Raw genomic sequence first — 14,739 nt, 5'->3', positions numbered from 1 at the left:
TCCTTCAAACAACAATAACTTCGACGAGTGAGGTCTAAAGGGTAAAAATTGAATTTTGGTCGAATCAATAATCATATTCTAACATGAAATTTGGTCTCAAAGAAAGAACTTTTGGTTGGTTCAAATCATGATTATTTGCAAGCTATACACAAATACCAACTATTACTTATTATTATTATTATTAGTCTTATGAGTCATTCACATGAGAGTTTGCTGCAACTCGCACAACTCTGCATCAAGAAACCAAAACAAATCAAGCAAATCCATTCAATTCTGATAACCAATGGTTACCTACTTCACAACCCAAATGCACCATCAAGCCTCAAATGGAAGCGCACCCAAATCTTCAATGCCCTTATTAGAGGCTACCATTGTGGTGGTTTCACACACAAGGCTATTGTCCTTTTCACACACATGCTTGCGAACCAAGCTTCACCAAACAGCCACACTTTCCCTCCAATCCTCAAAGCTGCCACTGCTGCTACTTTCCCTCCTCATTTGGGCACTGCCCTTCACTCGCAGGCCTATAAGCGCGGCATTTTGTCTGATCCCTTCGTAGGGACCACCCTTGTTGCCCTCTATGCAAGAAAGAATGACATTGCTGCTGCACGCAAGGTGTTCGATGAAATGCTACAGCCGGGCCTCGTTGCTTGTAATGCTATGCTCAATGCTTTGTGCACTAATGGGGACACAGAAACTGCTTTATGGCTCTTTGATAGCATGCCAAACAGGGATGTTGTATCTTGGACAACAATTGTGAATGGTTTTGCATTGAATGGGAAATTTGGTGCTGCAATTAATTTTTTTGCAAAGATGATGCGTCACCGGGATGTGTTGTATTGTTTGGTGAAGCCTAATGAGGCTACTTATGTGAGTGTGATCTCTTCATGTGCCAAATTAGATGGTAAACCAGCTCTTGATTTTGGAAAGCAAGTGCATGGGTATCTGGTGGTGAATGGTAGCCTTGGAGTTTTTGTTGGAACTTCGTTGATAGATCTCTATGGGAAAATGGGTTGCTTGAATTATTCTATTAATGTCTTCAAAGTAATGATTTCCAAAGAGGTCTGCACTTGGAATGCAATGATTTCTTCACTTGCTTCAAATGGTAGGGAGAAAGTGGCTCTGGATATGTTTGACAAGATGAAGATGGAAGGGTTGAAACCAAATAGCATTACCTTAGTAGCAGTTCTTATAGCATGTGCTCGAGGGAAATTTGTCAGGGAAGGATTGGAGCTGTTCCGATCAATGTCAGACGACTTTAAAGTCGAACCAGTAATGGAGCACTATGGGTGTGTGATTGATCTTTTGGGTAGGGCAGGGCATTTGCAGGAAGCAGCTGACATCATAAGAAATATGCCTTTTGAGCCTGATGCCTCCGTATTGGGAGCGTTTTTGGGTGCATGTAGAATTCATGGAGCAATTGAACTTGGAGAAGAAATAGGAAGAAAGCTACTTAAATTGCAGACACAACATTGTGGTCAATATGTGTTGTTGTCAAGCATTAATGCTGAGAAGGGAAGATGGAGTCATGCCTTTGATCTAAGGAAAGAAATAACGGAGGCTGGTATTCAGAAAATTCCGGCATACAGTATGGTTGATCTGACATAGTTTTTTCTTCTGTTTAGTCTGTGCTGTGTACAATAACTCAATAAGGTAACAAATTTTGATTTCTTCGTAACATGAATGTAAACATTGAGAAATTTATTTATATAACTGTCTGGCGTTTGACCAGAGTTTTGCCAACTGAATATAAGTTCCTACATGAAACATATAAGATATAGAGATCTAAGATGTTTCGCATATTAAACTGAGAAGCTCTTTCAAATAAATTTAAAGTATTGAATGCTTACCAACATCAAAACTAAAAGTATTGAATGCTTACTAACAAGCACACACGCATGCTGAAGCACAGGCAGAAGGAAAAAATTATGAGTGGGGCTTTAAGAAAAGAATTGGAGAAGAGGCAGCAGCTTCTTACAGCATACTTGTAAGTAATGAACCATCTGCTGTGAGTTTATCGATAATGCGCATTTAAATCAAGATATTTTAAGTTTAAAACATCTGATAATCAACAACTTGTTGAGAGAACTGATTCTGGAGATATATAGTCCTGCTTTTATGTGTTTAGTCCATCTCCATATGTATTTGATTTAGCAGCAATAATGAAACTTAAGGCCTCAAGCGAGAGAGCAAGAGCCTCTTACTCACACACTTACAGGAATCAGGGTCCAAAAAGGGAATGGAGACAAAAGGCAGTTGTCATTGGTACTAATACCATTAGGATGACAGGTTTTTCCCGAAATACTTTGTACTATTACTTCTTAGGAATGTAGTGGTTGTTGAAAAGCAACATACGAAATTTTCTTTCTATAGAATATATCAGTTGATTACATGTTGATAAATTTGGATGTCAGCTGGTTAGGATTTATTCTTACATATGAATGAATACATATCTGCACTAACTTTAAATCAGGTTGTGCAACAGTATAGAATATTGATACATGACTATGGAAGTACATTTTTATTTTTCACTCAGATTCAACGAAATGCCATTCAGTACTCCCTTAACTACAAAGAAATACCCTATCTATAGGTGCATAAGGCATATTCGTGGTTCAATTTCAACAGATAGCTAGATAAACTTAGTTGCTAGATTTGGCTCTCTTGCTTTGCAACCACTAAAGCCTGCTCTGGTTCCTTCTCCTCTTCTGGTTCTGCCACCAGCAATGCCTGCTGGTCTAACTTGTCGTCCACCTGTGCTTCCTTGTCTTCAAGTTGTTCCACCACTTGTGTCCGAAAATATTTGAATATTACGAGCAAAATAAAAGCTGCAAAAAAATAATTACTTGATAAGCAAAAATTACACAAAGTTGTCAAATGCAGATGTGAATTAAACTGTCCTGAAGGCAGCAGATGATACTCTAAGAATCACTGTCCATCGAAGGTAAACATTGTCTTGATACATATTCAAGTTAGATGAGATCTTGATACTATTAATGCATCTTTTCTATTTTACTTCTTTCAAAGGCCACATTTATCCTTATGAAGAAGGCTGCAAATGAGTTACCTGTGAAGACTCGAGTCTTTACTGTAGATAGATTCCAGAAGGTTATCAATGCTGATGCTACCACGATCTTCTTATGAGTGCAAGCATTCCATGTGTCCAACAATCGTGATTTCAAGCACTCAGCTGCGGACAACATAAAACCATATCTTATACAATGCCGAGAGCGACAGAGAATATCTTTGTAATTGGCTGGAATAATGCATACCTCTCTGGTTTACTTGAGCAGAGTAGCTAGAATAGAGCTTTGGGACAATGAAGCTGACAAAAAATCCTGATTGTATAGATTTAATAATTTAGCAAGATATGTATGCATTGGCAAATGTAGTGAAAAATTAAGACATTGATCATTCATTTCTTGAAAATGTTATAGAATTGGTGTACTTACCAATGGCACACAACCTCCATGTTGTAATGAGATGGCCATACTCTGCTCCTAGTAAAAGAAAAGGAGCAACCTGCAACCAGCCATTCATAATTACTACTTTTGGAAACTTTTTGAAAAGCGTTAGAATGATTTTTTGAAATGAAAACTTTTCTGAGGACGATTACTTTCAGCGTCATGGATGGCTCTCCTGAGAACAGCTCTCTAGTCTTTGAAATGGCGAAATTGAGAGCAGGAAGAATCAACTTTGCAAGGTGTAAAATATCATCTTCATTCAGCTTGCCTTTACTCCTTTTCTCAACCTGGTTCCTGAACACAAGCATACAAATTTTGAGAGTACAGCCAACATTAGTAGATATATGAAGAGAAAGAAACATTGTTGTGAAAGTAAATTTTCATACCTTTGACAAAGTGAATTTGAGATAAAGGAAACTCCCAACAACAGAGTTGCCAGTTGTGATATGGCCGAGAAAATGCTGCAAGTACAAAGCACAGAAACCTCTTAGAATTTTCCGATCGAGTTGTATTATTTGTAATCACTTTCGATGGACACCAACCCAACTTATTCTCTTCTACAATCGTCCCATTCATATGCAACAGGGAAGAGAGTAAGTCGACTTGGTGTCCGAAGAGAAACAAGTTTTCTCCTAGGGAGAGAAGTTGCATACTACCTGAAGTTCAGTCCTTTAGTGAAGCAAGAAGACAAGAAACAAAGAGATCCAAAACCAAACCATAGGGTAGTCTTTGATACATCTTTCCACATGATCAAATCATTCATCCACTGCCCAACACTATCTACTAGATCACCTCCATTATCTTCTTCAGCTTCTGAACACCAAGGAAATCACATATAAGTTACTCTGCATATATTTAACTATCCTATCTTCACAAGTATAGCTCTGAGATTAGTTACTCCCTTTGATTGAAAACCTCATAACAGTGATCAAGTAAAATCTCTTTTATAGTGATGCTATTTGGACCAATTAATGTAAAAACAAAATAACAGTAAAAAATGAAAGGTAAAATTGTAACAAAGAATAAGTAGCCATTACTTGGAGATGAAATTGAAGGGGGCACAAAAGGGACCAAGCTAAGTCTCTCCTTCTTTGATCTTCCACTATGCCTTCGCTTCCTCTGCTTCAAAACCTCATCCCCAAACATCGCAACATCCTTCTCTTCCTTGGTCTCAATCTCGGACCGCCGCCTCGACCTCCTAGAGTTCCTTGGCGATCCCAGCACCCCACGGCTCTTACATCTGCGCCGGAGCCCAGAATTAACCTCTGGCAACTCCTCTGCGGCAACAGCAGGCGAGTCGAACCGCGGCTTGGACCTCCTCGCAGGCGAGGGGGAAAGCAGAAGCAGCTCCCTGATTGGAAGACAGTAACTGCCACCTTTACTTTTCTTAGCAGAACCATTTGGAGACCTTAGAAGAGACAACGCGGAAGGCGACGAGGACTGGGGTGGCGGCTTCAAATTTGTTGGTGAGTGAACGACATCAAGCGAAATCCGAAGCGGCTCTGCAGTGGGTCTTCCGTTTTCGTCGACGCGAGCCAATCGCGACGAAGACTTGGATCTAGATTTAGAGTCAGCAGAGTAGTAACGGTGGTAGTAAGGGGGTGCAGAAGGTTCCATGAATAAAGTTTGAGTTGAATTGAATTGAAGTGAGTAATTGAGTAAATGAGCGTTTTGGTTTTTGTGAGTTGCCAAATTTTGTTGAGCCACATTGATTCATGGAAGTAACATATTTGTTTTGGCGGTGTTTGTAGTAGCCGTTGGAGAAAGACGCAAAGGAAAATAGTGTGTGTGCGTTCTTTTGTTTCTTTCTTTCTCTCTCTCTCTCTTTTTGAAAATCTGGTGGGATGCTGCGTTAGTGGGGCCCTAAGCTTTAACGGTAGGTGCTAAAAATAGTTTTTTTTTTTTTTATCTGTAAATAAATGAATGGTTAATGGTGGGGTTTAATGTCACATGACCCTCGAACAAAAAATATTTGTTACCATGTGCCACGTGATGGGCTTTTCCTTTTGTTAAACATTAAAAAAATTCCCTTAGGGTTCAAACCCAATTTATTTTTCATATGAAAAATTTCATTGTGTTTTTGCTCAATATTAATATTGAGGTATTTTACACATTTGTGGGTGTAGGCTCAACACGCAAAGGTCGTAGTAGATAAGGTTCGTCAGTAGTGTGGCAGTATCCTACCAACATGCGGTAGCCATGTTGCTTTTGAATTTAACAAGCTTTGCAAAAATTTTTGTGCATTTTCGAAGAGCTGCAGCAACACGGAGTGGGCGTGTTAGAGATAGTCTGTATATAGGGGACAACTCCTTCTTTCAATAAGCAAGTATAAAGATAAAAGTAAGACTAGCCATCAACCTTCTCACACACCAGGTCATTTTCCTCACAAGGTAAAACCTCTATCCTTACTTCACAACCATCCCTGACCCACACATTTGACCCCAAGACCTTCACTGACTCAACGTCACAGAACCGAGATACACAACATTTTACCTGCTCACTCACCCAACTACAGGGATCACCCTCTGTAACAACAACCTTAGCCTTTTCCATTTTTTGAAAAATAAACAAAGAAAAACAAATACTAACAACCCACAAAATCCGGACGAGTTATCTACAGCTCGGATCCACACTCACCAAGTCAAAACTAACCTCGGCAAACGAGAAAAATTTCAAAACAAACTCCAACCGAACAACCTAAAACGTCTATATAAACAAACAAGTAACTCCGGAGTAAAACAGGTCACATGACTCACTCTGATCTTCTTATCATTAATTCTCTTAAACCATATTCTGATTTGAGTGTCGAAGTGCTTTTTGCAGGTGCTCCCGCGGCGGTATTCTAACCAGGCCGACGTATAACTCTTCCGCCTGAACACAGTCATCAGCAGAAGGAGTCATCATACTTCGACACCATACGCACGGAACATTTGGCGCCCACCGTGGGGCCTGAAGTTTAAAAAACCCCACTAAGTTTAACTCTCTTTTAAGATTTTTTGCTTTTACACCTTCCTTTTTCAGGATCGCTAATCCCGAGGATGGCTAATAATGGGGTCTAGCAACTCACACAAGCAAAACTCCTGGCTCAAATTGCTGGACTTCAGGCGGAAGTTCGGAAAATAGCCGAACTGTCATCCGCCAACAAGGCTGGAAAGCATGAAGAGGGAAGCTCTGAAAATCCGACTCAAGGCAATTCGGACCCCCCCTAAGCATCACCCCGCCAAAGGAGAAGCTGACCTTGGACAACCCTTTCTCGGAAGAGATCACAAATTTTCAGATGCCGAAAAACTTTGTATTGCCTACATCCCTGGAGCCATACAAGGGGTTTGGTGATCCCCGCGCTCACATTAAGAAATTTCAATCTATGATGTTTTTTAACGGCGTCAATAATGAGCCCATACTTTGCCGAGCTTTTCCTACTTATCTTGACGGTGATGCATTACTCTGGTTTTCTAAGTTGTCTGCAAGTTCAATTTCTTCTTTTGAAGAGCTGACGAGATCTTTCATCGATTATTTTGCCGCATCAAGGATATATGTGCACGGATCAGACTACCTAGGAACAATCAGACAAGGACAACACGAAAGCCTAAAGGACTACATGACTCGGTTCGCAGAAGCAATCATGGAGATTCCAGATTTAGACCCTGCAGTCCACCTACACGCCCTTAAAACCGACCTCAAACCTAGCAAGTTCCGAGAAATGATCGCAGTAACCAAGCCAAACACCTTGGAAGAATTCTGAGAAAGGGCTGCAGGTCAAATGGAGATCGAAGAGCTTCGTGAAGCTCAGAGAACAGACAAACAACCAACCAGAAGAGAAGAAGAGAAGACTTTCAAATCATCAAGTAACAAGGAATGGAAGAAACCTTTCAAGCTCACACCAAAATTCAATACCTACACCAGATTCAATACCAAGAGGGAGAACATAATCAAGGAGATTCTCAACGCCAAGATAGTAAAACCCCCTGCCTGAGTAGGAAGTTACCAAGACCAGCAATTTGTTGACAGGATCAAACACTATGCATTCCACCAGAAGTATGGACACACGACGGACGAATGCGTAATAGCCAAGGACTTGCTAGAAAGATTAGCCCGGCAGGGACTTCTGGACAAGTATGTCGAAGGACGAAAAAACAGGAAAAACAAACAAGATCAAGATGAGCATCCAACAGAAAAGAAAAAAGGGAAATGGATAGCCCCGAATCCACCAAGAGGAATAATAAACTGCATATCAGGAGGATATGCAGGAGGAGGCGAATCAAGCTCGGCCCGAAAATGAAGCTATCGAGCAATGCTAGCAATTGAAGGAACAATACCTACGATAAAATGGGATATAGTAGAACCAGGGATAACCTTCAGTCAATCCGACCTAGCTTCACCAGGCCCAAACCTCGACGATCCAGTAGTAATTTCCATCCAAACAAGAGAATTCCTGGTAAGAAAGGTCCTCTTGGACCTAGGTAGCAGCGTCGATGTACTATTTTATTCAACTTTTCAAAAAATAAAACTATCTGAAAAGCTATGCAACCTTCATCTGGAGAACTGATTGGGTTCTCCGGAGAGAGGGTCCCAATAAGGGGCCACATATGGTTAAAGACAACAATGGGGAACACCCCATTATCAAAAACTATTGATGTCCAATATCTCATAGTCAACTACCCCAGTCCTTATAATATTATCCTTGGAAGACCTGCCCTGAACAACTTCAGAGCAGTAGTGTCTACTTTATATTTGTGTGTCAAGTTTCAGGTCCAGGGTAGCAAGATAGCGACAGTATACTCAGATCACCAAAAAGCTCGGCAGTGCTACAATGCAAGCCTGAAGAGGGCCAGCACAACACAAAAGCCTCGGCAAGAAGTGAAAGCAATCCACAGCACATCTGAAGTGTTGTCTCTAGCTGAACTTGATCCCAGGAATGATTTCCAGGAAAGACCTCAACCGGTAGACGACCTCCAGAAAGTTCCTCTAACCAGAAAGGCAGACCAATTCACATACATTGGCCGAGCTCTTGAAGGAGAGGAACAATCAAAGCTGATAAAGGTGCTACAAGACAACGCCGACCTATTCGCCTGGACACCAGCGGACATGCCTGGAATAGACCCAAGGGTCATCTGCCATAAACTTGCTATCAATAAAACAATTCGACCTATTGCCCAAAAGAAAAGGAACCTCGGAGCAGAAAAGGTGAAAGCAGCTCTTGAAGAGACTAAGAAGCTCCTCAATGCCGACTTTATCAAAGAGATCCGCTTCACCACGTGGCTCTCAAATGTGGTAATGGTAAGAAAGAACTCAGGTAAATGGCGAATGTGCGTCGACTTTACAAATCTTAATAAGGCTTGTCCAAAAGATGCTTATCCATTGTCTTGTATTGACAAACTGGTAGACAATGCTTCAGGATATAAAAGCTTAACCTTCATGGATGCATACTCTAGCTACAACCAGATCCTTATGCATCCAGAAGACCAAAGCAAAACAGCTTTCATAACAGAACATGAAAATTTTTGTTATAAGGTAATGCCATTTGGCCTAAAGAATGCAGGTGCAACATATCAAAGATTAATGGACAAAGTCTTCCACCAACAAAGAGGTCGGAACATGGAGATCTATGTAGACGACATGGCGGCAAAGACCCCATCACAAGGCTCACACTGCGACGACATACAAGAAATTTTCAAGCAAATCCGAGCATATAATATGAGGCTTAATCCAGAAAAATGTGCATTTGGGGTCTAAGGAGGAAAATTCCTAGGATTCATGCTGACCTCCCAAGGAATTGAAGCAAACCTAGAAAAATGTGAAGCTATTCTCAACATGGCAAGCCCAAAAACAATAAAAGAAGTACAGCAGCTCGCTGGAAGGGTGGCCGCACTATCACGCTTCCTCCCAACAGTAGCAAACCGATCATATCATTTCTTTCAAACCATCTCCAAAAACAAAAAGTTCAACTGGACAGAAGATTGCGAACAATCCTTCACCAAGCTCAAAATGATCTTGTCATCACTGCCGATTCTCAAGAAACCAGAGGCTGGTAAACCATTATATTTATACCTCTCAATTTCTAAATGTGATATAAGTTCTGTTTTGGTTACTGAAACAGGTAAGACACAGAGCCCGGTATACTTTGTCAGTAGAGTGCTACAGCCAACAGAGATAAGGTACTTGAGGATAGAGCAACTAGCATTAGCACTGGTCACCACAGCAAGAAGGCAACAGCATTACTTCCAAAGCCACACAATAGTGGTAAGAACAGACCAACCTTTGAGGCAAATTCTAACAAAGCCCGAGATTGCAGGACGCCTGACTAAATGGTCTGTCGAACTTTTCGAGTTTGATATACAATACCAACCAAGAAAGGCTCTGAAGTCATAAGTGCTGGCTGACTTCATCTCGGAAATGACAACTGAGGAACAACATATCAAACAAAGCTAGAAGTTACATGTAGATGGTGCATCAAACCGAGAAGGAAGCGGAGCAGGGGTAATGTTAAAGGAAGGAGACAATATCATAGCCGAACAATCAGTGCAATTTACTTTTACAGCAAGTAACGACCAAGCAGAGTATGAAGCCCGGCTTGCCGGACTAAGACTCGCTCAAAACTTACAAATACACCAACTCATAGTCTACTATGATTCACTCTTGGTAGTACAACAAGTTACGGGAGAATTCCAGGTAAAAGATCCTTTGTGAGAGAAATACTGGCTCATAACAAAGGATCTCATTTTAAAGTTTGATAAATTCGAAATTATACATGTTAATAGAGAACAGAGTATAAGGGCCGATGTGTTATCTAAACTAGCCACCACCAGGTCAACAACACACACACCAACACTTTCACAATTAACACTTGAAAAACCGAGCTTTGAGCTAAATTATGTGTTGAGTATTACACAGGTAAGAGACTAGAGGACCCCTTTTCTCGAGTATATCAACACAGGAACTATTCCAAGAGAGGAACGAAATCCACAACTCTTTTGAAGGAGAGCAAGCTTTTACACAATAGTCGGAGGCAACCTATACAGGCGAGGACTCTCACAACCACTCCTCAGATGTATCAGCAAAGACGATGCCGAAATAGTAATGGTGAAAACACACGAAGGAGTATGCGGAAACCATATCGGAGGCCGCGCATTAGCTGCTAAGATCCTAAGAACGAGGTACTATTGGCCAACGATAATGAGGGATTGCATGGCCAAAGTCAAAGCATGTGGCAATTGCCAAAAGCACGCCACGATCTCAACAACACCAGCTGAGAAGCTGCACACTCTAGAGGTAAGCTGGCCTTTCGACAGATGGGGACTAGATATTCTCGGACCCCTCCTGAAAGCGCCAGGGGAGGTAAAATTTCTTTTGGTATCAATAGACTACTTTTCAAAATGGATAAAAGCAAAACCCCTCGCACGAATAATAGCTGAAAAGGTAAGGTCTTTCCTTTGAAAAAATATCATATGTCGCTATGGTGTACCAAGAGAAATAGTCTCCGATAATGAAAGACAATTTACAGACCGTAACCTCGTCTCTTTCTTACAAAATTTTAACATAAAACATCATTTCAGTTCGGTCGAACACCCACAAATGAATGGACATGTGGAATCGGCTAACCGAGTTATCTTGAAGGCTTTAAGAAAGAAGTTGGACGATGTCAAAGGCGAATGGGCCGACCTTATTCCTGAAATTCTATGGAGCTACAACACAACAGTCCAATCGGCAATAGGGGAAACCCCCTTCAAACTGGTATACGGAGCAGAAGCACTCATACCGGTGGAAATCAGCACGCCAACTCTGAAAGCCGAGCTATATAATCAAGACAAAAATACCAATACAAGGGCAACCGACTTAGATCTAATAGACGAAGAAATAGAAATGGCAGCAATAAGACAACAAGCAATGAAGCAACTCATACAAAGGCGACACGATAAAAAGGTAATTCTCCGAACATTTGAACAGGGGGAACTCGTCCTTCGAAAGACAGAGGAAGCCAGGAAACCTCAAGCTCATGGGAAGTTAGCAGCAAATTGGGAAGGCTTATTCCGAATCCGCAAAGTTCTCGACAAGGGAGCATACCAACTGGAAACACTTGCAAGGGACCTAATCCCAGGAAACTGGAATGTATCCTCTCTGAGGAAATATCAATCATAACATGTATCAGAACGAATGAAGGTACTCTTTTTCCCATTTGAGATTTTTTTCCAGAATAATAGGGTTTTACTCAAAGGGTTTTAACGAGGCCGGACGCCACATTACATCATGTAAACGACATAATAAATTCGATCAGTTCTAATATCAATTCGCAAAACATCATACTATAATGACATCTATGTCATTCATGCAAACTAGATCAAACCAATATCTAATCCAAAAAGTAAACCGAGCTTCATACTCGGCAAAGTCAAAACAGACAAACGCCATAAACCTCGGCAATGTTCAACAAAACACATCAATGTCAAATTTACAAACAAGCAAAATAATAAGCTAACAATAATTTCATTCTATCTTGTCTCCAATACTTGAGCTTTCACTCTATTTCTCAGCCTCATCATCAATCAACTCCCCATTAACAATAATCTTTGTAGCGTCAAGCTTAGCAACATCAACCTCAGGAAACAAAACTCGAATCTGGAAGGCGGCCCGATCAAAACCTTGAGCGAAAGCCTCATAAACTTCATTTTCCAGCTCCTTCACCCAAGCTGCTAGCTGGCTGTTCAGCCTGTTCTCAGACTTCAAGGTTTTAGACTCCTGGGAAACTGACAACTGAAGCCATTTCTCCTCGATAAGCTCGGTCTCTTTTTGTTTAAGAGAGGATGAAAGCTCAATAATCACTTTCTCCTTCTCCTAAACAGCAGAAGATAGCTCAGCAACACTAAGGGACTCTTTCCTCTCAGACTCAATAGCAAGCTCCTGAGCCCTACCTATGGCAACAATCCGAGCGCCAATCACCTGAGAAAGAAACTAATCAGTAGATAACCAAAAAAAAACAAATTGGAAAACAAATGTACAAACAAAATACCTGGAGGAAACGACTGGTTCCGGCTCGCCCAACTTCATCAATCATCTTCAAGTCCTCAGGAAAACGACACAACTCGTCGGCAAGAGTTGTGAAAGGAAAAAACCTCGACCACAAGGATTTCATATGATCGTCATCACGGTACCCATGAAGCCTCTTTTGAGACTCATAGGCGGATTCCACGATCGCCAGGTTATGAGAATCTTCCTCCTTACCTTCAACAACCCCAGCATCTTTCCCACGAGTCTTTCCCCTCTTTCTTTTTTGGCGAGGGTTCACCTCGGACTGTACGGCAACATTACCACCCTCCTTATCAGCATTAGCGGTCGACCCCTCTTTCTCATTCTTTTTTCTTTGACTGAAAAACGATTTCAACCCAGTAGTAGTAATTGTGGGAGCCTTCTCAGCTGCAAAGATACACAAAAAACAAATATCAGGAACGACTATACCATCATAGCAAAAATCATTACCAAAACTAATTACCTAGGTAATCCAAAACGGCTTCTTTATCTGAATCCCACTTTAACAACTCCGCAATAGATAACAGTCCTTTAGATTCTAACATTTCTAACAAAAACTCCAAGACAATATTATCGTCGGACACCCTATCATCAACATCAAGCACCGGGGTAGGCTCAGGGGACCAAGAAACAGGAAACCTCTCCTCTAAAAACTCATTCAGATAAAACGGAAACTCCTCCTCAACGCTTCTAATTTTCACAAACATGGTCTTAAAATTTTTATAAGAAAACTTATAGAGAGAGAAAATAGAACGACGGGGATGGCTACTAAGGTTCACCTACAAGCCACGTCTAACACCTTTAGTTTGGAAAAGGGAAAAGAAAACCCTAAGGGATGGAGGACGACGCTCTAAAACATCCATCAAAATTTCGAAGGTCCGGACAAAACCCCACAAGTTGGGGTGTAACTGAGACGGAGCGCAATTCAACCAAAATAAAACCCTACATTCAAAATTGGAAAATGGGAGTCGGACACCTAATTCAGTCAATAAGGAAGTATAAAGGTAAAAGTAAGACCAACCATCAACCCTCTCACACACACGGTCATTTTACTCACAAGGTAAAACCTCTATCCTTACTTCACAACCATCCCTGACCCACACATTTGACCCCAAGACCTTCACTGAATCAACGTTACGAAATCGAGACACACAACATTTCACCTGCTCACTCACCCAACTACAGGGATCATCCTCTGTAACAACAACCTTATCATTTTCCATTTTTTGAAAAATAAACAAAGAAAAACAAATACTAACAACCCACAAAATCCGGACGAGCTATCCACAGCTCGGATCCACACTCACCAAGTCAAAACTAACCTCGGCAAACGAGGAAAATCCTGAAATAAACTCCAACCAAACAACCTAAAACGTCTATATAAACAAACAAGTAACCCCGGAGTAAAACAGGTTACACGACTCACTCTGATCTTCTTATCATTAATTCTCTTAAACCATATTCTAACTTGAGTGTCGGAGTGCTTTTTGCATGTGCTCCCGCCGCGGTGTTCCAACCAGGCCGACATATAACTCTTCCGTCTGAACACAGTCATCAGCAGAAAGAGTCATCATACCTCGACACCATACGCACGGAACAGAAATGTAGAGAATTCTCAGTCAAACTCATATATATATATATATCATTGTTTACTTGTTTTTAGTCTCATCTCTTTTATTTATTGTTGTTTCAGTTATATTAAAAACCTTAGAAATTGCTTTGCTAAATCAAAATTAATTTTGTTTCATTAAAGAAAAAAAAATTAACAATTTGTTTCTACTACGAACTACTCACAAGCAAAAGTCCTTGATAAGTTTTAAGGTTTTATCAATTTCAGAAAAAAAAAATAGCATGATTGAATTCCCTTTTCGTGCATAATTAGTCATTTTATTCTTTTCTTCCCTACATTCTCCTATCGCTTCGACGTAGCAACAGTACAAAAAATAAAATAAAATGGAATGAAAGCAATTTGTGATGCTCATCTTTTATTGCTCTTACAGCTATAACCTAGAAAATTGATTGAAACAATTTTTTTCTGGTTGCACAAAAACAGAATGTGAAATATCAAATATGAACAAAACTTGTTCTTCATTTCGTAGCGAGAGTGTAAAATATATTTTTTTTGAAAGCAAAAGAGCTCAACACACTAAAGTGGAGTAAAGTTTGTCGAATAAAACAAACAACCAGACAACACCCCAAAGTACCAACCACCAAGGACTAGAAACCCGCATGTCATCTCCGGCATAGCCATCAA

The 14,739-nt window shown here is 40.6% G+C and overlaps 4 protein-coding genes across 5 annotated transcripts; 3 read left to right on the top strand and 1 right to left on the bottom strand.

Annotated features, from left to right (window-relative positions):
• Positions 1-84: 84 nt before the first annotated feature.
• Positions 85-3,591, top strand: LOC107632611 (Tetratricopeptide repeat (TPR)-like superfamily protein). Its single transcript, XM_088508734.1, has 4 exons — positions 85-1,653; positions 1,913-1,987; positions 2,884-2,944; positions 3,028-3,591. The coding sequence occupies exon 1, from the start codon at positions 190-192 to the stop codon at positions 1,606-1,608; it is 1,419 nt and encodes a 472-aa protein (XP_088364860.1). The 5' UTR covers positions 85-189; the 3' UTR covers positions 1,609-1,653; positions 1,913-1,987; positions 2,884-2,944; positions 3,028-3,591.
• LOC107629830 (reticulon-like protein B17) lies at positions 2,337-5,223 on the bottom strand. Of its 2 annotated transcripts, none has more exons than XM_016332740.3 (8): positions 4,502-5,220; positions 4,121-4,277; positions 3,851-3,925; positions 3,617-3,758; positions 3,453-3,522; positions 3,273-3,338; positions 3,068-3,190; positions 2,337-2,828 (listed from the first exon to the last, which is right to left on the bottom strand). In XM_016332740.3, exons 1-8 carry the CDS (start codon positions 5,079-5,081, stop codon positions 2,650-2,652), a joined length of 1,392 nt encoding a protein of 463 aa, XP_016188226.1. In that variant the 5' UTR covers positions 5,082-5,220; the 3' UTR covers positions 2,337-2,649. The 2 variants fall into 2 exon arrangements, with proteins under 2 accessions (XP_016188226.1, XP_088364861.1); XM_088508735.1 differs by having other exon boundaries at positions 2,355-2,828; positions 4,121-4,274; positions 4,502-5,223.
• A 2,762-nt stretch (positions 5,224-7,985) lies between these two features.
• LOC107632612 (uncharacterized) lies at positions 7,986-9,197 on the top strand. The gene has a single exon (XM_016336279.1). It carries the CDS (start codon positions 7,986-7,988, stop codon positions 9,195-9,197), a length of 1,212 nt encoding a protein of 403 aa, XP_016191765.1.
• A 1,839-nt stretch (positions 9,198-11,036) lies between these two features.
• LOC148570055 (uncharacterized) lies at positions 11,037-11,600 on the top strand. Its single transcript, XM_088506814.1, has one exon. The coding sequence runs from the start codon at positions 11,037-11,039 to the stop codon at positions 11,598-11,600; it is 564 nt and encodes a 187-aa protein (XP_088362940.1).
• Positions 11,601-14,739: the final 3,139 nt, after the last annotated feature.

The sequence above is a fragment of the Arachis ipaensis genome, chromosome B3 (assembly GCF_059453495.1).
Source record: "Arachis ipaensis isolate K30076 ecotype BB chromosome B3, ASM5945349v1, whole genome shotgun sequence".
In the NCBI taxonomy this organism is placed as follows: domain Eukaryota; kingdom Viridiplantae; phylum Streptophyta; class Magnoliopsida; order Fabales; family Fabaceae; genus Arachis; species Arachis ipaensis.
Note: the sequence above shows the minus strand (reverse complement) of the source record. Positions and strands in the feature narration are given on the sequence as shown.